The following is a 24,199-nucleotide window of genomic DNA, read 5'->3' as shown; positions in this document are numbered from 1 at the left end:
AACCAGTCAATTAGGCCATGTATGGTCCCTTCAGGTTTTAACCTAAAATTTCAATTTTAGGTGGGTTGTCTATGCTCTACTCTATAAGATAAATGTCTAATATTAAGGTTCTGTTGATTGAAAGAAAAAAAATCTATTCGACTAGGTCGTTGGATGAAAGTTGCTTGATAAGGATACCTTCACGGCAGCCCAAATCCTTTTTGTAGCTATATTTTACTATTTTAGCATGCAGAGTTTCATTTACCGATTTCATGGTTTCTTAAAATCGGACGTAGGTCTGCTCTCTGCTGTTCTGCCGCAGAACAGCTGATCGGCTGCTTCGTCAGTGTGAGATTTTAAGTATGTTTCATTAATTAACTAGGGAAAATTTCGACTGGGAAAAAACGTAGAAAAATAAAGCGTAGAAGAAACTACAAATTTCAAAAAAGCTTATCTTCAAATAACAAATAAGTAGACGATTTCTTTCATCTTGCCACATTCGCCCTATTCCTCCCATGTTAATATTCCTACCTACTTGCCTACTGGTCTACTTCTTTTTGGTAGACAGGCAGGCAGAGTTTTTAAATATTGCAACTCAGGATCCGGTACAACTCTATGCTTCGTGAATCGTAATTACTACGCAGGATAAAAAAAAAAAAAAAAAAAGAAAGTCTAAAACAAATGACATGCCAAGAGCGAAAAATTGATTAGATTCGAATTTTTTAAACATGCCCTTAAGAACGAATAACTAACAACTGATTCAACGAAGGTTTTGTACGTATAACTAAGCAGGTAAATTTTATCAAAATAGCCAAAGCCACGCATGTTTTCTGTTAGACTACACGATCGGTGAAAGTTAAATTTAAACTGGGGATACTAAAAGCGATGAACTGACTCATCGACGTGGTGGACTGGCAGTTCAAAGACAAAAGAAAACTTGCCAGTACCGTAAATGGGAATTTAGGGACAGACATTCGCACAGTTTAAGTGTCCGATGACGTATTTTTTAATGCCAGCTGTCTACGCTTTTCAAGCAAAATTTATTGAAAGCTTACAGAAAATGTTTAATCTCAGTCCTGAGATTATGCTTTCTCAGGAGAAAGCATTAAAACCCTGCTAGACCCTGAAGGCAATTACCATTTTATAGCCACATAAATTAAGATTTTTATAAGACAATATTCTAATAAGGCATAACGGTAAAGGGAATGACTTCAACTTAAAACGCTAAATTGTCGGCTACGTTATTTGATATATACATGATCCCAAAATAAACAACGCATATGTACCAGAAAAAAATTTCATTTATTATTATTTTTATGTATAAACAAAAGGAGAAAGTATAAGGCTAAAAAAACAAACATGTGGGAAGTTTGAGAATAGAGATTTTTCTGTTTGTTTGTTTTGTTTTAACGACCATAACCAGCTCCAGGTCCAAACTGCGTTTGGAATTGCTGTTGTGTTTGGAAAGCTGAGTTAGACTGTTCGATCAGACTGGCTTCAGGTTTAGCCATTTCTTGTTGCATCCAAGGAGCGACGGCCATTACATCAGCGTAAACACCCGGCTGTTGCTGATTACTGCAACCCACAGACCAGGATGACAGACCCATAAGGACGTGACTTCCATCAGGCCGTACACAGACCAGTGGAGATCCTCCATCGACCTGCAGAATGCATAACATATACAAATTTAGATAGCTGACTCATTTTTCTATGATACTTTCCGAAATTAGCATAAGTTTTGCAGCTGGTGACTCACCTTGCATGGGTTAATGCTGTTTTGGGTAGACGCACAAGTGAAACTCTTATGTAATTTAAAATATTTGCCTAAATGACTGCTTTGCAGTGAGTTTTGGCAATCTTCGTTCCGCACAACATCAACCTGGACCTTATTCAAAACTCCGCTTTGTAAACCTGCCAATTCCATTTGCATACCATTAGCCATGTTAATTTGTAAAAAAAAATAAAAATAAAAAATGATGACGTCTGGATCGAATTGAAACATATTTCATCCCAAATTAGACAGCACTTACCGGATAGCGTATCGTGGCCCCATCCGGAGACTACGCATTGCGAAACCTGTGGTTCAGATTGAGATGGAAGACATATAGGAGCAATATGTGCTTGTCCTGAGGGTGCGTCTGTGGCCAGCATGAGAACGGCAGTATCATGGAAAAGCGAACCTTCAGCGAAATTAGGATGACCAACCACAGCCGTCACGGGGATTTCGTAATGCGGGAGAGGCTCATTAGTAGTGCCGACATACTGTTCGCCAAGTCGCACAATCAGGTTAGAAGGGATAGTCCTGAAAAGCCAAACATCATTTTAAGATTAGACATACGTTCCGAAAGACACGGACATTTTGTTTATCTTACCCTTGGACACAGTGGAACGATGTAGCGACAAATTTCGATCCAATGAGAGCACCGGAGCAAGTCATGGATCCGTTGACGTTAGCAATCATGACGTGCCAAGGAAATTCGCCTAACGCAGCTTCACCATTACCAAGTAATTGAGAAACAGGTCTGGAGATACCGCATTGATTTTCCAAAACTTGGTTAGCTGGCGCAGGCGGAGGTGGTGGTGGAGGGATGAAGGATTGTTCCACCACAGGTTGCGTTGTTGGTGGAGGAAGAACGACAACGGGTGGAGGAGTCACAACGGGTCCAACCGGAGGAGGCAAATAAGATAATGAAGGAGCTTCAACTGGCTGTACTGGTGGTGGAGGTGGTTGTGTAGGGGGTGGAGGTGGTTGTGTAGGGGGTGGAGGTGGTTGTGTAGGGGGTGGAGGTGGTTGAGTAGGGGGTGGAGGTGGTTGGGTAGGGGGTGGTAGTTTACAGCAGACACCAGCCTGCCCATCTTCGGGGTTTTGGCATCTCTAATGAATTGAAACAAATGAGTACATTGAATTTTAGTTAAAATGAAACTGTTGCCTTACAGCGTTTGGACTGTCGTTGAAGGGTTCGAAACGACCACCACAGACGTGAGCGGGGATGCATTCTTGAGTAGGAAGACACTGAATGTACGGTGGTTGAGTAGGGGGTGGTGGAGGTGGAGGTAAGTAAGAATCAGGAGGTGGTACTACTACGGGTTCAATCGGTGGAGGTGGTCTAGTAGTTGGCGGAGGGGGAGGTGTTGTAGTAGTTGGCGGAGGAGGAGGTGGTGTAGTAGTTGGCGGAGGGGGAACAGGCAGTGGTAGTTTGCAGCAGACACCGACTTGATAGTCGACAGTCTGACATCTCTGTAAAAGACAAACGTTTGAATGAAGAAAATTATAGCAAACTAAACGAAATGGATTTTTTTTTCTTTACCGCGTTTGGACTATCATCAAACGTTTCAAACCGACCACCGCACACATGAGCTGGAACACATTCCTGGGTTGAAAAACATTGAATGTATGGCGGTTGAGTTGGGGGTGGTAGTGTAGGAGGTGTTTGAGTTGGTGGTGCATAAGGCTCAGTAGCAATTACTACAGGCTGTACAGGTGGGGCAGGTGATTGCGGCTGAATTTGTTCCTGGACAACTGGAGCCAAAGGAGGCATGCCTGGCATGGGCATATCAGCTGGCCAGGGATCGTTGTACAACGGATCGCGACAGCAGAAACCAACTTGATTGGTTTCAACATTCAGGCACGACTAAATATAAGCGATTCAATCAGAAGCTAAACAATTTGTAATAATTCAAAACCTAATTACCATGAGAGGTGTACGGTAGGGTTTCAACTGTTCAGAAAGGAAAACGGGTTTGTCGATCATAACACCGTCAATGCTGCAATACTCTTCCAGTACGCATTTCAAAGCTGCAGCGCAACCGGGGTAAGGTAAAGAATTGGCTGGCGGACCTTGTGCCACTCTTGATTGTTTAAAAAGGCAAAGAAATGAAGATGCAAAAGCATTTGAATTTTTAAAAAGGAGATACTCACGAAGCTTGTGTTGGTGGAGCAGACGGTGGAAATGGTGGTCTAGTTGGCTCCACCACCACTGGAAGTGGTGGAGGTGGAGTGTTAACCGGTGGTGGTGGCGGAGGTGGAGTGTTAACCGGTGGTGGTGGCGGAGGTGGAGTGTTAACCGGTGGTGGTGGCGGAGGTGGAGTGTTAACCGGTGGTGGTGGCGGAGGTTGGTAAGTTGGCGGTGCTGGTGTATAAACGGGTGCAGGGGACGGGGTGTAAACGGGTGCAGGGGCGGGTGTGTAAACAGGTGCTGGTGCGGGGTTATAAACGGGTGGAGAAGCCGGTGTGTAAACTGGTGCAGGCGAAGGTTGGTAAACAGGCGGAGCCGGTGAATAAACAGGTGTAGAAGTTGGTTGATAAACGGGTGGAGACTGAGCTAAAACAGGTGCCGTCGCCGGATAATAAACCGGTCTCCGCGTAGTGGTTGTCGGCGCTGGTGGATAGTATATCGGTGGCGAAGATGGCAGCTGAACCGAAGGGTATGAAGACGGCGGAGATGGATGATGAACCGGCGGTGGGTAATATACTGGCGATGTAGTTGGTGTACATCCACCGGAGCAACCAACAACTTGTTGGTTGTGAGCTGGTGCTGAAGGGGGATAATAAGTAGCAGGAGGTTGTTGTACCACCGGTTCCGGCCTTGGAGGGGCGTCCTGACAACACACTTCGATTCCGGAAGAACCGCAAGGTCGGCCGTAGTTCATCAACTATATCCAAAAATCAAATAAAAAAAAATAAAAATCTGCAATTCATCCAAACATCCAGAATATTTATAAATGACTCATTGTTATCGTGTCTTGATCAATCGGCATTCCCCGCCCGAACACGTTAGCTAAATTTCTTCAGGTGTTGAAAAAAACAAAAACCGGTTTTTAAAAACTCAAGATGACACGAATAAATTACCTGGTCGATTGATGGTCTCTGCGAGGTGTGGCTCGCAGTGGATGCAAGTGAGATGACGCCATTCCTGCAAGATTGGTAGTGGACGCAACTAAATCGACGCGGGCAATCGATTCCTTGGTGAGTGGAGCACGGATGGCCAGGTTTTTGCCAATAATGATTGCAACAGCTACCGCCTCCACCGCTGCTGATGGAAGGCGATGCTGGTGGTGCGCTAAATAACGGAGAACTGCAAGCTTCGCCGCTGCATCCGGCGACCGAAGCGTACGTCTGCCCCGATTTACTCGCCCCAACGGATGAAACACCTTGATTTTGACCCGCTCCTTCGCTAAACGGCGATTGTGAACCTTGCCACCAATAATGTTGTTTCTGTTCGTTGCGACCTGCTTTGAGTTAGTTTGCAGTCAACATCGATTGAGGTCTTAAAAAATTTTTTACGACGTTGGTTGTAAAGTCGAGACACTTACCTGAACGACTTGGTTGGATTCCCAATGAATCGTAGCTGGATGCGCTGAAGGCTGGCTCGAAACTGGATCCGACCACTGCATTGTACGAAGTGTGAACCTGGCCGCGAGGTTTACAGTCAATCAAACCAAAAATGGATATCAGGAGACAGGTGAGTGTCATCAAATGACAAACCATCCTAGAATTGATTAGAAAAATAAGAACGAGAAAAAAACAAAACAACATGTTTAGTTGGAGTGAGATTGAATTACTGATACAATGTCTTCCGAATATTTTCAATCCATCAGTTCAAAAGTTACCTGAAAGATTGAGAAATTGGGAGGGAAAATGAGCGGACCAGACACTAGGAATGGAGAGACGTAAGAACTAAACCCAAACTGAAGGAGCCCAGGAGTCTGACTGGGCTTTAAATACCTGTGCATGCGAGAGCCTCTCTGATTGAGCCCACCTTGACGGTTAGCTTATATGTACCATACACATTATTTTTCTCCTTTTCTTTCTTTTTCTCTCAGTCTTCCTGAGCCAAAAAAAAAAAACACCTCCTTTGCCCGCTAGCGTTTGTTTCTCTCTCTCTCCTCTCCCATTTCTTTCGTTCATACGCGTAGGTGTTCGTCTTTTTTAGGGGGCTTTTCATCATGGAACACCATCCAAAAAGTCACGATATGACCGGGAATATTCACGCATCTATAGGCTTGACTTGACACATAAAACAAGAATTTTTTGAAAAAGATTAAAAACCAGAAAAAGGTGGAATGTTGTGTAAGGTCAATGTACACGTTTGGTGGTTGCCGAAGTAAATGTTATACCTAAAAAGAAAAAAAGAAAAAGATTATGGGACTTCTTTCGGAAGAAATAATCTGCTATCACGGCTATTTATCTTCGCAAAGACAAGTACTGCCATTAGGGACGGAAAAGCCCGAGAGTACAGTTACTTAAAAGTGCCGGGAAGGAACGAAAAAAAGGCAGCGGGAGCAAAGAAATGCGGTGTCACGGGCGTCTAAAGTTCACGAACACCATGTCTTCGGTGCCTGTGGATGTCCACGAGCAAAAGACGCACGCATACATCATAAAAAACATGTTTTGTTTTTTTCTTTATGTGTTTTTATTTTTATTCACCTTGCGGTATTTGAGGTTTTCTGAAGCTCCGTGTGTGTGTGTCTGGTGAATTGGGTCGTCGTCGATGTTGTCCGAGGAAGCGGAATGAAATTTTCGCCTTGACGACAACTACTAACCTAGCGAGGAATAAATAACAGACATATTAAAAAAACTACTATGACGCAAAATGAAATTTACTTGATGTTGATTCGCTTGGGGTATTAGAAATCATTGGTGAAAAACGTGATGGATAGCACGACCCGGGATAGATCGAAAATGGCATGAGCAGATAGAGATAAAAATTCGCCTCGCCCTGTGCCCATATTCAGAATCAGAAAAAAAAAAAAGGCAAAAAAAAAAAAAAGAGGGGAACAAAGAAATAGCCTCCTCCCATGTTTCACGATTTTTTCCAGTTTGGATCTTAAACAAAGTATAAATATATATGTACCATCCTTCAAGAACAAAGGAACGAAAAAAACACCTCGCTATTGTTTGCGCATTCGTTCTCTTAATATGGGGTTTTTGTCGGTCCGATTCACTATATTAGCGCTGACGTCACCTCATAACGTACGTGCTTCCCCAACACGAGTGGTTTTTACTCAATTTGTTTTACGCAATAAATTTTCGAGCGACATTCTTTGTTCAACAACGACCCGCATGGCAATGTCGAACCGGAAACTAACATCTGACATATCTGAAAGCTGCAATTGTCTGAGACTCGTAAGAAGAACAATCATTTTTTTAAGACGCAAAAATTCACCGTGGACCTTGAAACTGGACGATGCCAAAAATAAGAAAAAAAGCATTTCGCTAACACACCCAAGAAAGAAAAACGAAAGGTCTCTTCCCAAGACCAAAAATGGAGGGTTCAATTGAAGTTGACTTGCCAAAAGAAATGGTAAGATGGATACGCCTTTTCATGAAAATAGTTCTACGCATTTTTGTTTTGTTTTTCACAAAAAACCAAATCGAGTAGCAGTTCTTTCCCAGCTCGTCACATTAGAATGATTAATGATTTGGTGGAGCTGAATTCTTCCCCGAGAGTGCTGCAAGGTTGACATGCGAGGGAGGACTTCACGTCAACGAAGAGACGGATCTCTGTACACTACACAATTGACCTTACCCTCGAAATAAAAAGGAAGGAAAACAAAAATAGTAAGTTACCAATCTCATTGGCAATGGAGGACGTTACGGATGAGTAGGGCGTCGTGAGAACACTCAGCCCGGAAGGTTATATTCATTTACGATCATGCCCACAAAGAAAGACAATCAACTATAAGGAAGCTCTGAGCATAATGCTAGTTAAGAAAACATGTCAAACATTATGAAGGAAACAACCGAGGCCACAGCACTCATGTCATTTTTGGTCGCCAATAATCCAGAGACAAACAAGGCCTGCGGTTCTTTTTTTAACTGGGCCTGGAAAACGTGGACGAGTCTATTACAGGGGCGTCGTTCTGATACTCACGAGACAGGGTCATTCAAAATGGCCGTTGGAAGAGCCAAAGATTTAGATCATGAAGCATGACTTTGTTCATTTTCTCCTTTTTCCCTGTGGCTGAACACTAACTGACAGATGCTGATATGATGGCAGTCAAGTCCTCTCGACAAAGACCAGATCCGGGTTTCATCTTCTTCACACATTCTTTTTGACACTGCTTGGATGTTGGCCAACTAAAGGGAAAGCTTGAATGATCCAACGTGTATTAGCAAATCTTGGCGCGTCGTTGCCAGAAAGAAAGTGAAACTCGTCACTGGCCTAGAAAAACAGGAATAGCAAAACCGCGCAAACGAAAAGGAGAAAACAAAATAACAATAACAAAAAAAAAAACGGAAAAAACTAATCAATAATAAACATCTTGCGTAGTAGTGGCAGCACGGGTCGACCGCTTTCAATGGATGACTATTGGCTAATCGCCCAAGTTCAACATCATGCGCTGAGTCATCTCAAGGACGAATTGCACAGTTGCCACCATCTAGTGCAGATTAACATCAAAACAAAATGGGCGATGGCTGATATTGTTTTTTTATTGTCTGCAAAAGACAAACAGATGGAGAAGAAGACCAACATGTTCATGAAAGAAAGGAAAAAAAAAACAAAAAATGAAGATGGAACTAAATTAATTGGGCGAGATAGAGCACAGATTGCAGGAAGAAAATAGAATTTTAAGACGGCCAAGACCAAGACCATTTCGAAAAGTAATCAACCACACAGCCAAGAGCAATCAATTGCACTTGGGGTTTACATTTTTTTAATTATTATTATTATTATAATTTTTTTTTCCGTAAAGGTGGATTTTTCCCTCCCTTTTTTAAGAGACACCAACAAAAAAATCGTTTTAAATCTCTACCAATATTGGAAACAAATCTGTAAACGGATTCAAGGAAACGAGCGGTCCTGGATAAAATGCTGTTCTCCATTAGCGCCTCATTATTTAATTGTTATGCAATAAATTAATAACCGTAACGATCCTGTAGAATGAAATGAAACAAACATCGTCAGTTACTTCAAGACCTCCATATGAAACACTTCTGATTGTAAACCTGTATGCTGCTAGCGAAATCATTAGCCAGCGAGGAGAGTTTGCTTGCCACCTTCGTAACGCCCTGACGAACGCTTTCCTTCACTTCGTCCAAATCCGGAGCCTTTAAAACGACATGAATCGATTAGAAAGCAGGTGCATAAATACAAGCAATGACATTACCTGGATGTTGTACCCAGCTCCACCCGAGTTTTTAGAACCTCCAGTGCTGGAATTGCCAGTCCCGAAATAGTCCGACGAAGAGATTCCCGACGAGCCCTGAAATCGTGACAAGTTCGACCTTCGTTCCTGCTGCAATTATTTATACAAAATATTTCCGTTATGGTCAGACCAGAAATGTTATTTTTCGGGGGAATAATATTTACATCAGCACTGCCGGAATCCTGGAAATATTGGTCAGATGAAATGGCTTTGGCGCTGCCAAACTTTTTTTGCGCTTCGCCACTGTCGGGGCCGCCAGACGAAAATTCCTTCGTTTTCGTAGAAGAGCCATACGTTGAGCTGGATGATTTGCCACTGGTCGTGGATGATCCATAGTTCGAGCTCGAGGAAATAGGACCTCCGTAACTTGCCGCGCTTTGAGACGGCTTGGAAACGGGGGCGAAATCACTCAACATGTCCCAATCCGAGTCACGACTAGATTTGCTGCTTCCACCACGAGTCAGCAAATCATCGAGCCCGGAATTTCTGAGAAAAAAAAAAACGTGATTTGCGGTTAAAAAACATCCCTCAAACGACTTCTTAAAAGGAGAAATCCTCTTACTTGGAGTAGAACGAATTAGAAGATTCTTCTGCCACTGCAAACGTTTTTCGGTCCAATGAAGCCAAAACGGACGCACTCGAGCTACTAGTGAAGGCCGAAGAATCTTGTTGAATAATAGCCATGTCACTAATGGCGGAATGACTGATATTTCTGCACAAAAGGAAAGGACCTGACGTGCTGCTCTTTATTATTTTAATAAATGTATTTACCTCGGACCACTGTTCGCTCCCATGATTCCCATACCCAAACGTTCCACCTGTTGCGCTTTCGATGGATCTACTTTTTGTAGTCGTTCCGATTGTTTCTTCGACTCGAGGCTCAAATCTTGATAGGCTAGTCGTAGAGAGTTTGTCTGTTGAGCATTAAAAAATACTTTCAGTAGTAAAAGATTGAAACACTTGTTGACTGAGAAGACACAGATACATACCTGGGATTCGGTTTCTTCTGGTTTGACGTCAGCGCCTTTCTGCGAACGCATCGAGTCGGCAAGTTGAGCTTCCTTTTCAATTTCGTCAAAATTGGTATGCACTTTGGTTGCACCCAATCCTTTTTTGGCGCCCATCTGTTAGAGGAAAAGAAAAGAATACAGGAAATTGGTAGAAGAGTGTCGGCTAAGCTAAATCATACCCCTGGTTTTTTCGCAGCTGGTTTGCGTTGCCCAATAAGAGATTTAGCAACTTTTGGTTCCGCAACCTAGAAAATTGTTAAGTCATGACTTCTGAATTAAACCGACATCAAGAAAATGATTTACCGCAGGAGATGGATTGCTAATAACAGCGACATTCGGTCCAGCACCTTGGCATTCTGTCTCAGATTCCTTTGATTTAACAGGTTCTGTGGCCTTTTAAATTCAGACACAAGATATCCTTATAAAAAAACTGTAGTTTTTGTGTGTGTGTGCTAAGCATGTAGACTCACAACAATTTTGGGCAAGAATGATCCATTTGTATTAACAGGTGTTGTGTCTGGGAATGCTTCAGTTACTGCGAAGAAATCTTCTTCCTTCTTTTCCTGGGGAGCCACTGCTTCCGTTCCTGAATCGATGTGAAGCTTCAAGGAAAAAAACTCAAGTGAGCAACTAAAAACTTGTGGTAGAGAGAATAAAATGAAATTACTTGAGTTCCGTGAATCTTCAAAGATTGGACAGCTAGATTAGAAAGCTTTTCCTTGTACAGCATGGCTGCTCTAGAATTGTACTTGGTCTGCGCATCCATAGTGATGCAGTTATGCTGCCGGAAGAAAGTTGCCTACAGATTGCAATACATCACGATTATAAAGTATCCATTGATGTGTTGCAAGGTTTCATACGGCATTGGCGTTTCCTCCAAGTTGCATGCTCCGTAGTTGCACCCATGTCCACTGCGTGTCTAGCTGTGTGGAGCGGACGAATGTGAGATGGACCCCCAAATTTCTATGGACCGAAGAGCAATCAATGCAGATGAAGACTCCAAAAGTCACTGTTGACCATGTAGGATTTTTGGCTCCACAATCAAAACATGTCTAGACAAAAAAAAAATTTGAGAACTCTTAAATGTCCATTTTTTCTGTAAAATAATTGTTTGTATCGTTCCACGATTCGGTTAGAAAATGAATAAGCGAGCATTAGATAATTAAAAGTATTGCACAAGGCTAAACACCTGACTCACCTTATTAGAGGGAATTGATCGTAACCTCTTGAAAATGGCCCTGAAATAAATCAAACGAAAACAATAAATGAAAATTTCTTCATCTGGTGGTCTAAGAATTAACGCGACAGAATCTAAATCATTTTGAAAAGTCAATTTACTCAATATCGGCTTTATTAGGTGCTTCCACCGCCATTTTTTCTTTTGGGCAGATGATCCGATACGTCAACAAAAAACAATCGCCGAACGCTGCCACGTGAAACAAAAGACAAACGCCTCGTGAGGAAACTATAGATGGGATAGCCTACTAATTGGTTCTTCTTTCGGACTGCTAGCGACATCGACTATCTCGTGCCGAGTACCAAAACTCTAAACTCTGGTATTTTCTAACCCTATGCAAACTCCGCATCTCTTCCCCTGTAGCCTAAAGCTATCCTGGCCATGTTGTGCCTTTTGAACACAATGGCGCTGCAGGTAAAGTGACTTGCAGTGTTGGCGGATTCCAGTCTGCATCCCTTTGTCATTCAACGTTGCGTGAAGAAGCCTCGTGAATCGATTCAATCGTTTCCACATGATAGACTAGGTAAATAGTCAACTAAATAATGTAGATAAAGTGTCTGCCTCTTGCTGAAACAATGACGAGTTGAAAAAGAGAACAGACTTGTCTGTTGGTATCATTTTACGATTGTCGAACAAAAGATCGATACCAGTTGTTGATAGAGGTTGCCAGGGCAACCAATCGAATTATCATATGGAAACTCATCAGCTGTTCTACAAATAGAAAGTATGTTGTGTGTTGGCGAGAGCATTGTACCGGAGAGAGCTTATTTTGTTTCGTTGCTGCCGGAGGTATATCACATTTTACAACACGACGAGCTCTTGAACAATGTCTAGTCGACGTGAAGCAGCAGCAGCAGCAGTTCCTTCGAAGCCGAGCAGTGCACCTTTAGTCTTGCCCATGAACAGAGCAGTGCCCTTTCGTAGCTCCATCAAAATCAACGCTATGCGTCCGCCAACGGCACACAGCGATCGCAACGAAGTCAGTTCGCGAGTGGTTATCACCAGTAAAACAAGTGGCCTCGTGTCGAGAGATTCTCAGCAACAAAATGAGTTCGAAAAGCAGTTCAAGTGGCGTGACATCGTCGAAACCTTTGTGGCAGACTGTCAAATCGTTTGGTGGCCGATTGGACAGAGTGGCGCCAAGTAACAAACAGGGCAAAGAGAAGAACAACAAGCAAGAACAAATGGCCACTTCAACTGGCACCGAATCTAGTGGTGTCTTCTCCAGTTCGGAAAATGGCAGCTTGAAAGAGTTGAATAAAGACGTTGTTACGTCCAATCGATTTCTTACGTCCACCTCAGTCCTCAACTAGTCGACTAACTGCAGCCATGGCCAAAACGACGAGCAGGCTTGTCAAACGTCCAACGCCCACCGTCACCAGCACCGTTGGTAAGTTGAATGGCAATCATCTTTTGATAATATGTCGACTTTATGCGAGGTAAAAAGCCCTTTTTTCTTTGTCTATTCCCTTTGAATTGGCTTCCCCACTACACTAGAATAATGGTGGTTGTTTGCTTGCTATTTTGTGGTTTTCATTTTTTTACACATTGCAAACCAAGTTTTTCGTTCGTTTGATCCAATTTTGGAAGCAACGAGCAACGGTGCATTTTATTTCGTTGTTGTTGAAACGCACTATCTGCACCTGAGATAAGGCAGTGGGTTAAAAGGCACTGAATATATCAAGCCAAAACAAAACAAAAATGGCCAGCCATTTCCTGCTGTACATAACAACCGGATTGGAGTGGATTCACGCGTGACTGGCTTCTCTCTGCGTGCAAAGTATCAAGACGCCACGTTGGAAACGGCTCAATCCGATTAGCATAGACTCTCTATTGATGTGCGCCTCTTTTCTTATCCTTTTGTGCGAATGTAAAGATGTCGACATCGCGGCAGCTTCGTAACTACGTCATTTACAGCAGGTGGTTTCTCTTCCGTCACCTCTTCCTAGCTCTCCATTTTCTTTCACACAAACACACAAAAACAGTCGACCTTTTGACAGCTGATTTTTATCCGACCAGCAGATGGAAGTAGAAGAAGAAAAAAATAAACGAGGCCGCGGGACTTTTTCTTAAAACGACAGCGTTTTTTTTTAGTTGTTGATGTTGTTTTTTTCGAAACCCGTTTCGTTCTCTTTGGCTCAAAGAAGTTCATTGCTCGTTTTTGCTTTTCGGTCACGAACATTGGAAACAACAAACCACGCCTTGGGTTACATAAACCAATTTCTGTCTTTCTTTTTTTTCTCTTTCTATTTTTATTGGGACGCTTCTCAGGTAGAGCCGAAAGCTAATCAGTGAGAGTGGACGCACATGCAGTAATAGTAAGCCATTTAATTCGAAAACCACATTGACGCATTTTTTCTTGACAAACATTTCAAAGGACCTTGGTCGAACCCAATCAGTTTTTTTTGGTAGATGATCCGTGCGGTTCACCACAAGAAAAAATAAATAGAAAATCAAATCAGTTCCACCATTTTTTTTTTTTTTTTACTTTCGACCAGAGTATTTGAAAGAAATAGTTTGATCTAATCCAGAAACAATGCGCCATCGCAAAGAGAATGCAACGAAGAAAGAAAGAGATGAGCTGTAAATAGTATATACTGAAGGGGGGAAAACAAAACAAAAAATTCTATTTCCCGAACATATGTGGAGTAAGCAGCTCCCGATATCGTCGTCCTTTTTCTTCTTCTTATTTTTTGATCATTGCCGAAATTCTTGCGCTTCTTCAAATATTTATATTTTTCTTTTCTTCGACATCATTCAGTGGCGCCTCTTCTTTCGTTCAACTTAAAAAAAAAAAGAGGAGGCAACGATGCGCGGCGAGAAAAGAGAGAGAGAGAGAAATATAGAAACGACGTCTATTTTGTTGTTTGCGTGTACAAGTTTTGCTCCCCCCCCCCTCTCTCTACTACTCCCGCGGGCAGGGCACGCAGCTCTCTCCTGGCGCTTCTCCTCGTGGTGCGTGAGAGACTCGACCGCCAGTCGAGTAAAGAGAAGCCGAGCGTACGGTCACACGAAAGAAATCAAACATTTTGGTGGGGGTTTTTTCCTTGGCATTTTTGGCGGGATTTTTTTTTTTAACTGCGAAAGAAATAAAGGTGGACATTTGCCGGACTGGTGGAATAATTCGATGTGCGTGTGTCTGCGTGATTGCAATCGTTTTCCGATGTGACTCGATGTCAGTGAACGTGTCCAACGGCGCCATCATGACGAGCGGAATAAGCGGCAATCTGTTGCATCGGCAGCAGCATTTGATTATTGCCAAACCGACCCAGCATCATTACTTGCTTCTGGTTCGCCTACCTGCGCCAGCGCTCATCCAGCAGAGGTGCACACTCCGCCAAGGTAAAATAAAAAACGCGCCAAATTTCGAAAATAGTATTTTTTTTTTTCTAAGACGAAAGTGTTGAGCAAATCAACCCGGAAAAAAAAAATGATTCACCAATGTTACATCAAAGTGTTTCTTTAGCTTAAAAGGGCATAGGTGTCTTGTTTGTTTCTACCTGTCGGGGTGGAAAAAGAGAAAAAAAAAAAAAAACGTGTTTGGCAATGTGAACGGTTAAATATGCGACTTGAATAGCTGAACGATTGCAAAACAAAACAGAATCTGCGTGTAATGACGATCGAAAGCGATTTACAAGGAAAGGAAGGGCCTGATATCAAGCTGCGCGTTCCGTGTTGTTTCAAATCTTCGCTTTGTTGGCTGGCCTTGTGACACGAATGTCTCCGTTTTTGGGTAACTACACATTGACATTTAGCAACGAGGAAGAGGGAAGAAAAGAAAAACGGTCCATTAAATTCATCAATTAATTCTTCCATTTTATTTCACGGGGAGGCAATTATTCTTTTAAAGGATGGGGGGGGGGGTGCTGAATTCACGGTCTTCTTTTAACGAATCAGACCGTGAAAACGGTTGCTGGCCCGATTTGGAAATGTATCGACACAATTGGACTTGTTGCGGTCACAATTTGCTTTGTTTCGATTGGTTCGCCTATCTGACTCCCCTGTTGTGCTTTGCCCATTTAGTCTTCCCTTTTGGTTTATTTCCTCTCTTCCTTTTTTTTTTTTTATTTGCTGAGCGATTATGTCCGCCCTACACCTGCGCGCACCCATTCCAACAACCTCGCGCAAGAAAAAGTTGAAAGCAATTGAACCCAATTTGGTTTGGATGGCGGGCACACTTAAACGAGTGGCGTATTGGATTTCTTCTGCCCATCTCAAGGCTGTGCACTTGTATAAATTTTGTTTTTCTTGTTTATTCTCCGCCCTGGAACATCAGAAATCCAATCCAATCCAAAAAAAAAAAAAAAAAAAAAAAAAAGAGGCATTTTTTCTATCTCTCTCTCTCTCGAATTTTAGATATCAAAGGTTACCATATATTATAAGGTCCTCCTAGCGTTGGCCAGCAAAAAAAAAAATTAAAGAAAAGCTCGTAGGGCTACACACAGTTTCTGCATATCACTGCCGCTCGTTGCCCATCTAAGGTTATAATTGCTTTAAAACGCCCCAGACTTTTTTTTTTTTTGAAGGAAGACCGATGACTTGCTGCTGGCCCTTCCAACGTAACTCACTAAGCAAAAAAGAGTGTGTAGGGCTGCCGTGTACTGTCGAAGCTTCTTAACTTTGAAATGCAACAAGTTTAAGAAAATAATTTAACGGATTTAAACAGTTGAAATGGGACAGCAAAACACACACACACACAAAATGTTGTTGAAGCAACAACCTGGGCAAATAAGAACCGGACTCTTCAAAAGTTTCTTGTTTGAATAGAGTCAACGGGTGGTGTAGGAGAAGAAGAAGAAGAAAAAAAAGGGGGGGGGGACTTTAGAGCTGGTTATCACGCGTCCAACATCACAGTTTCACCTTTTTTTTTTTTTTTAATTTACATTTTCTCTTTCCGCTGTCTCTTGAAAATCCTGAAATCAAAAAGAAAAAGAAAATCAACTAACAAGACACACACACACACACATAAAAGAGGTAAAGCTCGACGAGCTCGAGATATCCTTCCATATATTTTTTTTTTCTGGCTTCTGGTTATTTTCAAATGTTTTGGAAATGTAAATTTTTGGGGGGAAGTTAAAAAAAACAAAAATAATCCCATCGTGAAATCTTTTAGTGACGTCAATGTCTTTTTTTTTTAGGGGGGGATGGAACCAATGAAGTGGAATTTGCTAAATAAAATAAGACGTCAGCAAAGCCAGGAAAAAAAAAGCGCTTTTATTTATAGATCACCGCTGCGTGAAAATTTGCATCCCTTCTTTTAAAATTTGAGAACAACTCGTCACACACACAAACACACACACAAATTTCTAAAAATCCAGAAAAAAATATTTTTGATGAAACGGCAGGTGGGCCTGACCAGGAATTCTCGTTTTCCCCCCTTCTTTTCTTTCTTAGGATCGCAGAAGGTTGTTGTTGTTGTTGTTTTGTCTCTTTTTGTTTAAGTAGAAAGTCGAGGACTGCCCAACGTGACCGGAATGGCAAAAAGCTGTTAGATAGAGCCGACGTCTGAGGAGAGAGAGAGAGAGGGGGGTCCTATTGGCGTCGCACCTTGTACGTCTATTTACACGCTACGAAGTATAGCTTTTTCTGCGTCGACATCATCGTTCTATCTTGTTTCGCTGGCCCCTTCTTTTCTTTTTGCATTTCGCGATTTTCGATTTCGACTGGAGGCTGCAGACAATTGGTTCGTCCTTGATGCCATTTTCTTTGCCACCAGCTTTTTTCGTTGATGATGAAGAAAGAAAGAAAAGAAAAAAGAAAAAAATGAAAAAGATGTAAATGTTCAGACTAGATAATTTATGCAGCGCGTTAAAGAACAGAACTCGTACGCTACAAATGGCTGGCCCAGAGGACTGGATCCATTTTTGGGGAGGATGTGGCTCGCCATACCTTCTCCAACATGGAATTGCAATGCTGTTTTTTTTTCTCTTAAGCGTCCGGCTTCCCAAAACAAAACAAGTAAACAAGAGATCAATTAAAAATTAGCCTAGAAATTTTTTTTTTAATTCCCAATATTGTACTACTACGATGATATTAATGTAGAACAACCCAAAACCTAGATGCCTATTGTGTCACGTGCCGAATTATTTCATTTCTTCGGGAAACTAATGAGACCTCCTTTTCCCTCACGCACCTGGCGGTATACTCACTACGTGCGTATGAATCTGATTGTACTGACAATGTCTTCCTGGAAAAAAAAAAAAAAATAAATAAAATAATCCAGGCTAAACGACCATATGTTATCCAGTTTGAAAATGTACTGTACATTTAAAAAAAACAAAACACAAAAAAAGAGAGGATCCCTTTCTCTTTGCGTCTGATGGCGGAAAGATTCGTGCCGCGGGAAAAATTGAAACAACAACCCAACGTGGGTATTCCGGCAGGAAGTAGGTGTGTGTGTGTGTGTGTCTCTCTGTTTTGTATTCCCCCCCTCTAAATCTATTCTTCTTTGAAATTCAATGGAGAAAGAAAAAAAAAAGAAAATGCAAATGGAACGCCTTTTTTGATACCGACTACCACCGCGTGTTCCTCCTCTCTTATTTTATTTTTTTGGTGTTGCGTTATTTATACATTCAACATCACGCCATCGTTCACGTATTGATGCAACTGTAAGGGCGGGGGAAGGGGGAAAAAAAAAGGGTGATAATGCAAACACATTGAATGGTAGGTCATCACTCATCGTTTGAATTTCATTTGCCCTCGCCGTGAAAAGTAGCAGATAGTAGGAAATAATTTGCATACCAACAGCGAAGATTTCTTTTCTTTTTCACCGTTACGTCGTGTGAGGCATTTTTCATTTCTTTTTCAAAATGAGTTGGCAGAGATGTTCGCAAAAAAAAAAAAAAAATGTTTCCGGAACTTTCTGAAACCTCCCCCCGCAATTTCGTGTTGTTTTCCTGGACAATTTCCAAAAGACGATTTATTTATCCCCCTCTCCTTTAATTAACACGAAACTGTTTTACCTTCCCACCTGGAGGCGATTTGAAAACGACTTTCGACTTTTGTTTCATTGTCTGTACATCATAAAGAATAAAAGGAAAGGCTTCAAAGACAATCTCAACTCGAATAAAAGAACGAAGAGCTTGATATTGCCAGTCCATAAAGCCATCAATTGTTGTGGTTCAACCATATGTTTGCCCCCAACAGCCGCTAAAGAAAAAAGGGACGCCACTAGCGCAAAAGACACACATCAATGAAAGTGAACGGTGTTCCAATGTAACGTGTCTAACCTGATCCAACCTGATTGACAGCTTCGTTATATATACGTGTATGTGCGCAACGTTCGTTTGTGTATCCGACTTCTTTTCCATCTCTGTCGCTATCAATTAACAAAGCCGAGAGGGGAGGTGGGGGCCCCGTATAGACATCATAATTGATTTGAAACTTGTTTTATATTTTGTTTGTTTGGCTTTTTCCTTTGTTGCGGAGACAGTCAAGGAGATCGAGTTAAAACGGCATACGGTTTTGAAATGCGTATACGAAAATGTTCACCGTCCCTGCAGCCAAATTGTGGCCCAGATTACGACGACCCTGGCTTCCTTTTTTCTTGTTGAATACGTTTTGTTTTTATGAATTATTTCTGTCGTCTTTTCCGTCCCATTCGCCTTCGTTGACCATATAGGCAGAGAATGCGTACCTTAAAGAATTCAAAAAAAAATTTTTTTTCTTTTTTTGTTACTGACTTCCGCTATACAGTTCGATATTGAAATTCCATTTTGGTTTGATTCAAGAAACGTTTTTTTTTTTAGAATTTTTACCTTGTCTACTCTATACATGGACATCGTTCCCCGTCCACTAGATGGTGGAATTCAAACTCCTTCAGCCTCTAACATCCGCCTTCTTGTCACTTTTTACCCTGGAACCCGACACACACAAATCGAATGGCTGCGTCAATGACGTATGCGGTTCGACCTGAATATTTGAGGTTCACTTATCTCTTGTGTATCATAGCCTCTACTCTATCTAACGGAGTATAAGACTTGGCCGGACTAATGGTGTTTTCGTTCACTTGTTCCATGTTATTAGACAGAAGAAGAAGAAGGAAAAGAAAGAAAAAAATGTATTTTTTTTTTTTCGAAAGTGTTTTTCCAAAAACCGCCAACACACAAAGCCGCCCACTGCAACACGACGGCCTCTCCCGACTCGTTTTTTTGTTTTTGCGCTATCAGGTGGGCGGTGACTATTTCTGGCCTCGAAAGTCCAAATGAAATTTAAAAAAAAATGGCGCATCATCTCACTAGAAGCCACGCTATTGCCAAGTGGCTGCCGTTTTGTTTTTGGACAGCCAAACGGGACAGACGTTTGGCATGATCACGCAACCGAACGGGCTCGTTTTCGATAGCGAATGTGGCGTTTGGCGCTTGTTGCGCTCCGTCCAGTTGAGAGTTGGAGGCCATCGCAGCCTGGTCGGTTCTAAATTGTGGGTCGGTTTTCATTCGAGAACGAGACAGCTGTGGTGCCTTGTGTGTGTGTGTGTGTGTGTGTTCTCTTTGGATTTGGGGGTGGGGGGATTATTTTGCGCGTGTGCCCGTCGTGTGAGAAATTCTTTGACGTCGGCACCTATTTTCTTTTTTTTGTTTTCTTTCCCGACTGGAACGCGACTGGAAATACAAACAAGAAAAGAAAAAGAAAGGGACAAAGAGAATCCCAGCTGTTTGGGGGGTGGGGAGAGCTGATCCTGATTTTTTGTTGCTGTTTTGTTTGCGTCGCATCCGCATGGATTTGTTGATTCTGTGTTTTATAGTCATCGCCATCATGTCCATCCTGTTGTTTTTATTCGGCTCCTGGAAATCCAGGCGGCTCAATAGCAATTTTATTCAAGGTTTGGCTTTTTTTCCCCTCGTTTTCTCTCTCGTTCCATTTCGTGAAAACGATCGATCCCTGTCGATCGTATCTAACGATAGCGACGAGAACAAAACAAAAAAAGTCCTGCAATTTAAATGTTTAAATTTCTCTTTTTTTCTTTGATGTTTTTTTTTTTCAAATCTGCCCGTTCCAGTAGATCAGACTGTTGAACTGCACAACCAAATCCACTTGCTGAAAATTCAACATCACGAACAACTCGAACAGCTCAAGCGTGAACGTAAGTGTCTGCCTTTTGTTGACTTGACACAATTCCCTTCCTCTTGTGACCGTCAATAATAAAATTTTAAAAAAAAATGGAGGGGAATTTAAAAAAGGGAAGCCATTTTAACTCACTCTCTCTCTCTCTTTATTCGTTTTTTTTTTTTTGTGTGTTATCCAACAGTCAACGACAAGTTGCAGAAAGAACTGACCATCACTCTTGCCGAAAAGGAAAACCAATTCCAACAGCAGGTTACTATTACGATGATGCAAATCCCTTAAATGGCTGAAGGCGGGAATTTTGAAATTCCGATTTCGGTCGCAAGAAAGAAAGAAACAATAAAATGTTGTGTGTTTTTTTTGTGTGTGTTTTTTGTTTCGATGAATCCTTAGTTGGAAGCGAAAGAAGCGGCCTGGACAGCCGAATGGACTGCCCGTCTGGTGGACGAGCGCACCGAGTTGGAGCGTCAGCTGGCGGAAGAGAGGGCAGCTCGAGCGGAGGCGGCAGAGGCGGCCGCGTCCTCATTGGCCGAGGAGCGAAAGTCGTGGCAGCAGAAGATCGATGCCCTTCTAGAGAAAACGCGGGGTCTGCTGGCTGAGAAAGAGCGACTGGAGAAGAACATCCGGCAGGAAGTGGAAGTCCAAGTTCAGGTCATTCAAACACTTTGACAGAGTCGGCCATTTTGAATGCGATTATTTCTTATCAGTTACCTTTGACCACCCGTTAAAAATCCCCATTTGATTTCTGCCTGGCGTAGAATTTTTTGAGATTATCAAATGATATCAGCAGTTTCTGCGCTGTTCAGTTTGGGTTGTTCTCTACAACCGGCGAGTCGCTAATCGTTTGTTTTTTACGCCTCTTCCCCTCACCCCTACTTTGTTATGCAGGCCACAGTGTGCGAATTCAACGAACTGCAAAAAGAAACGGCGTCGCTGCAGGTCGTCTTCGATCTTCGATGCGAAGAGGTCCGCAATTTGCGTAGCGAATTAGAAAAGGTAAAACAAAAAAAACGAGGAATTTAAAAAAAAAAAAATAAATAAACAACAAACATATCAAGTAGCCGTCGTAAAAAATAGAATCGTATGACTTAACGATAACGTGCGCGTAACGCAGGCAACCAATATCGCCAAAGAGGTGCCTTATCTCCGCGAACGTGTCACCACGCTTGGCAACATGGTGGAAGGCCTCAAAGCGCAGCTGGAGCAGAAAAACATTGAAGAAAGGTATTTACTGAAAAATGAATTGGATTGAGAACGGAAATATGTTAATTCGTCGACATCAAATTGAAAATGTGGACATTGAAAATAGGCGATTGCAATCGGAAGTGAAGAAGTTGGAGGCGAGCCATAAAGAGGAGGCCACGATGGTCCAGCGGCTCTCCATGCAGAACGAGCAGCTTCGTTACCTCAACTCGTTGGCGCGGCGTCCGTCACCTACCCACTCTCAAAACGGTACGTTACTTCAAAAAAAAACATAAAATAAAAAACCCCCACCAAAACGCCATTAAAAAAATAATAATAAGAATTAATAAAATGAAAACAGGTTTCGGTCTAATTCATTTTGTTGTGGTTCTTTCTTATTTGTTTTTGTTTTTTTTTTACGACTCGGTTAACTAGACTGCGATCGAACGAGTCCAACTAAAGGCCACAATCCGTCGTCGCCGTTCTCTTCGACGCCGTCCGAAACGCCCAAACTCAGTCGAAGGGGCCTGCCCTCGCCCAGTTTAAGGTATTTAATAACATTTTAAAAGGCCCAATTTTGTTTCGTTTTTTCATCATCACCGCCAGTTTGTAACGATCCCAAAAAAAAATGTTATAAACCACCATTTATTAATTTGTCTTGCATAACCGTGAATGATTACGATGTTTTTTTTTAAAAAACGTGGATTAATAATAGCCCCATTATATCGGAAAGCGGGACGGGAGAGAACAACAACAACAGCATTGCCAGTTTAACGCCGGATGGTGGCGGAACAGGTCAGATCAAGAGGCGCCGTGACGCTGTCGTCAGCAGTGGGAACGGCAACGGCCGCGCATCCGTTCAGAGCGACGTCGACGACGTTTTCAGTCCCAACACGTCAACGGAAATGGCGTCTGAATTATCGGAAGCGGCGGCCGAAGCCGGAGATGACGCCGAATCGCCGACGGTTCGTGATTTCACCAAGAAACACGACTCCGTCTCGTACGTCCTCGACTTGGGTGGCGAACATTCGCCTTCCGTCTGCGCTGGATTGCCGCCCTTAAGCGCCACCTATCAGCTCCTGCCGCCCAGCTCGCCCTGGACGTCGCGCCGACATAGCGGATTGGTCCGTTCAGCCAGTCTGCGCTACCCGACTCGGCCCTACAACGCCCACCATTGAAGTTTTTTCGGCCATTGCTGAACAATTTTTAGTTTTTTTTTTTCGATGCAACATCGAGAAGAAAACGCTCGAAACAACTGCCGTGAAAAATTCATTTAATGAAATCCGCTTTGTTTGTTGTTTTGCTGATTTGTTTTTTTGTTTTTTTTTAATTCTTTTGATGGGATTGATGGATGCGGCTAGTATTATATAGGAGAGGAGAACTACGGCGATTCGTGTGTGGAGGGGATTTTTTTTTTTAAATTTGATTTAATGCAAAACATTCCGTGGGAAAAAAAAAAAGAGATAAATAAGTTTTAAGAAAAGAAAAATATGATTTCAATCAGGACGGTGCCAAAAAAGTACGTTCAAAACGATCCATCACACTTGTGTTTTAACATGCAAATTTTCGAGCGGTTGTGTGTTGTGTTTGGCACAACTAGAAAAACAACAAAAAAAAAAAGCGTTTGAGAAAATCATGGAAAAAAACACAATGGCAACACAACAAATTTGATAGTAGCTGATTTCACGATCAAAACTACGTCTTTTTATTATTATTATTATTATATATATTTTTTTTTTACATTCATGATTCAATCACACATCACTGACGCAATAATCATCGATCGAATTTAATTCAGTATAGACATACACATTTTTGATAGCGATTTTGATATGAAAACTTATGTGTAGAAATAAAAGTTGACGAAATTTTGCTGTGCATTTTTTTAAATTTTATTTGTTTCATATTCAAATTAGACAAGGCGGAGAGGGAAAGAGATCGAGTGCCATTATTTTATAAAAGGAATGTTTGGGTTGTTTTTAAATCACTGACGTCTTCTTTTCATCATATTTACATACACACGAAACAGTTGTAGTCCGTCCATTTTTCTTTCTTCATTTTTTTTTTTACGTTGTGTTGTTATTTTTGTCTTTTTCTACGTCCTTATTCTGTTATTCAAATCACACACACATACTATATATATATCCAAAAATCCCGGTGACGTATTTTTTTTTTTTTTGTTATTGTCTCGTCATTTTCGGATTTTATCTATTTATTTTTGTTTTTTTAATTTTTCGTCAGAAAATTATGGGTGGGATAAATCTGAAAAATGGTGAAATTTTAGTCTGTCTTTGTCCACGGTAATATCAACAATTCTATATATTATATATATATATAAATTTATGTGTGTAAACAATACACGAATGTATTTGGTCAAGAAAACGGATATGGATGTTTGTCTTTTTTTTCGGTTTGTGGAATATTCCATCAATTTCTTCTTGTTTTTTTTCTAACCAAAAATAATTTTAAAAATGCCGAGTCAAACGGCAGACGACTCGCGCCAGCTTCGAGCCCGTATTTGGCAGCTCCCTCTGGCGGAACGAACCGCTGACAGAACGGAGTTTTCCCCCATATCGAC

The 24,199-nt window shown here is 41.8% G+C and overlaps 3 protein-coding genes across 5 annotated transcripts; 1 reads left to right on the top strand and 2 right to left on the bottom strand.

The window, feature by feature from the left end:
• Nucleotides 1-1,262: 1,262 nt before the first annotated feature.
• On the bottom strand, nt 1,263-8,055 carry LOC116936596 (nascent polypeptide-associated complex subunit alpha, muscle-specific form). 3 transcript variants are annotated; one of them, XM_032943787.2, is made up of 12 exons: nt 7,854-8,055; nt 6,407-6,522; nt 5,293-5,468; nt 4,829-5,211; nt 3,899-4,632; nt 3,672-3,828; nt 3,288-3,611; nt 2,915-3,217; nt 2,352-2,854; nt 2,010-2,281; nt 1,736-1,890; nt 1,263-1,640 (listed from the first exon to the last, which is right to left on the bottom strand). In XM_032943787.2, the coding sequence occupies exons 3-12, from the start codon at nt 5,465-5,467 to the stop codon at nt 1,386-1,388; spliced, it is 3,261 nt and encodes a 1,086-aa protein (XP_032799678.2). In that variant the 5' UTR covers nt 5,468; nt 6,407-6,522; nt 7,854-8,055; the 3' UTR covers nt 1,263-1,385. The 3 variants fall into 3 exon arrangements, with proteins under 3 accessions (XP_032799678.2, XP_032799677.2, XP_032799679.2); XM_032943786.2 differs by lacking the exons at nt 6,407-6,522; nt 7,854-8,055 and adding an exon at nt 5,590-5,749; XM_032943788.2 differs by lacking the exons at nt 6,407-6,522; nt 7,854-8,055 and adding an exon at nt 5,590-5,749 and having other exon boundaries at nt 4,829-5,208.
• Nucleotides 8,056-8,393: 338 nt separating this feature from the next.
• LOC116936598 (ADP-ribosylation factor GTPase-activating protein 2) lies at nt 8,394-11,631 on the bottom strand. The gene is made up of 14 exons (XM_032943793.2): nt 11,478-11,631; nt 11,338-11,377; nt 11,000-11,191; nt 10,807-10,938; nt 10,610-10,741; nt 10,443-10,532; nt 10,319-10,384; nt 10,119-10,253; nt 9,901-10,043; nt 9,692-9,841; nt 9,294-9,615; nt 9,091-9,219; nt 8,930-9,031; nt 8,394-8,857 (listed from the first exon to the last, which is right to left on the bottom strand). The coding sequence occupies exons 1-14, from the start codon at nt 11,510-11,512 to the stop codon at nt 8,840-8,842; spliced, it is 1,686 nt and encodes a 561-aa protein (XP_032799684.2). The 5' UTR covers nt 11,513-11,631; the 3' UTR covers nt 8,394-8,839.
• A 395-nt stretch (nt 11,632-12,026) lies between these two features.
• LOC116936597 lies at nt 12,027-24,003 on the top strand. Its single transcript, XM_032943789.2, is given in 11 exon segments — nt 12,027-12,402; nt 12,404-12,649; nt 12,651-12,766; nt 20,375-20,458; nt 20,624-20,691; nt 20,833-21,090; nt 21,328-21,435; nt 21,554-21,663; nt 21,749-21,891; nt 22,057-22,168; nt 22,337-24,003. Coding segments are annotated over 11 exon segments (1,908 nt in total). The 5' UTR covers nt 12,027-12,202; the 3' UTR covers nt 22,800-24,003.
• The last annotated feature ends 196 nt before the right edge of the window (nt 24,004-24,199 follow it).

The sequence above is a fragment of the Daphnia magna genome, linkage group LG1 (genome assembly GCF_020631705.1).
Source record: "Daphnia magna isolate NIES linkage group LG1, ASM2063170v1.1, whole genome shotgun sequence".
NCBI lineage: Eukaryota > Metazoa > Arthropoda > Branchiopoda > Diplostraca > Daphniidae > Daphnia > Daphnia magna.
Note: the sequence above shows the minus strand (reverse complement) of the source record. Positions and strands in the feature narration are given on the sequence as shown.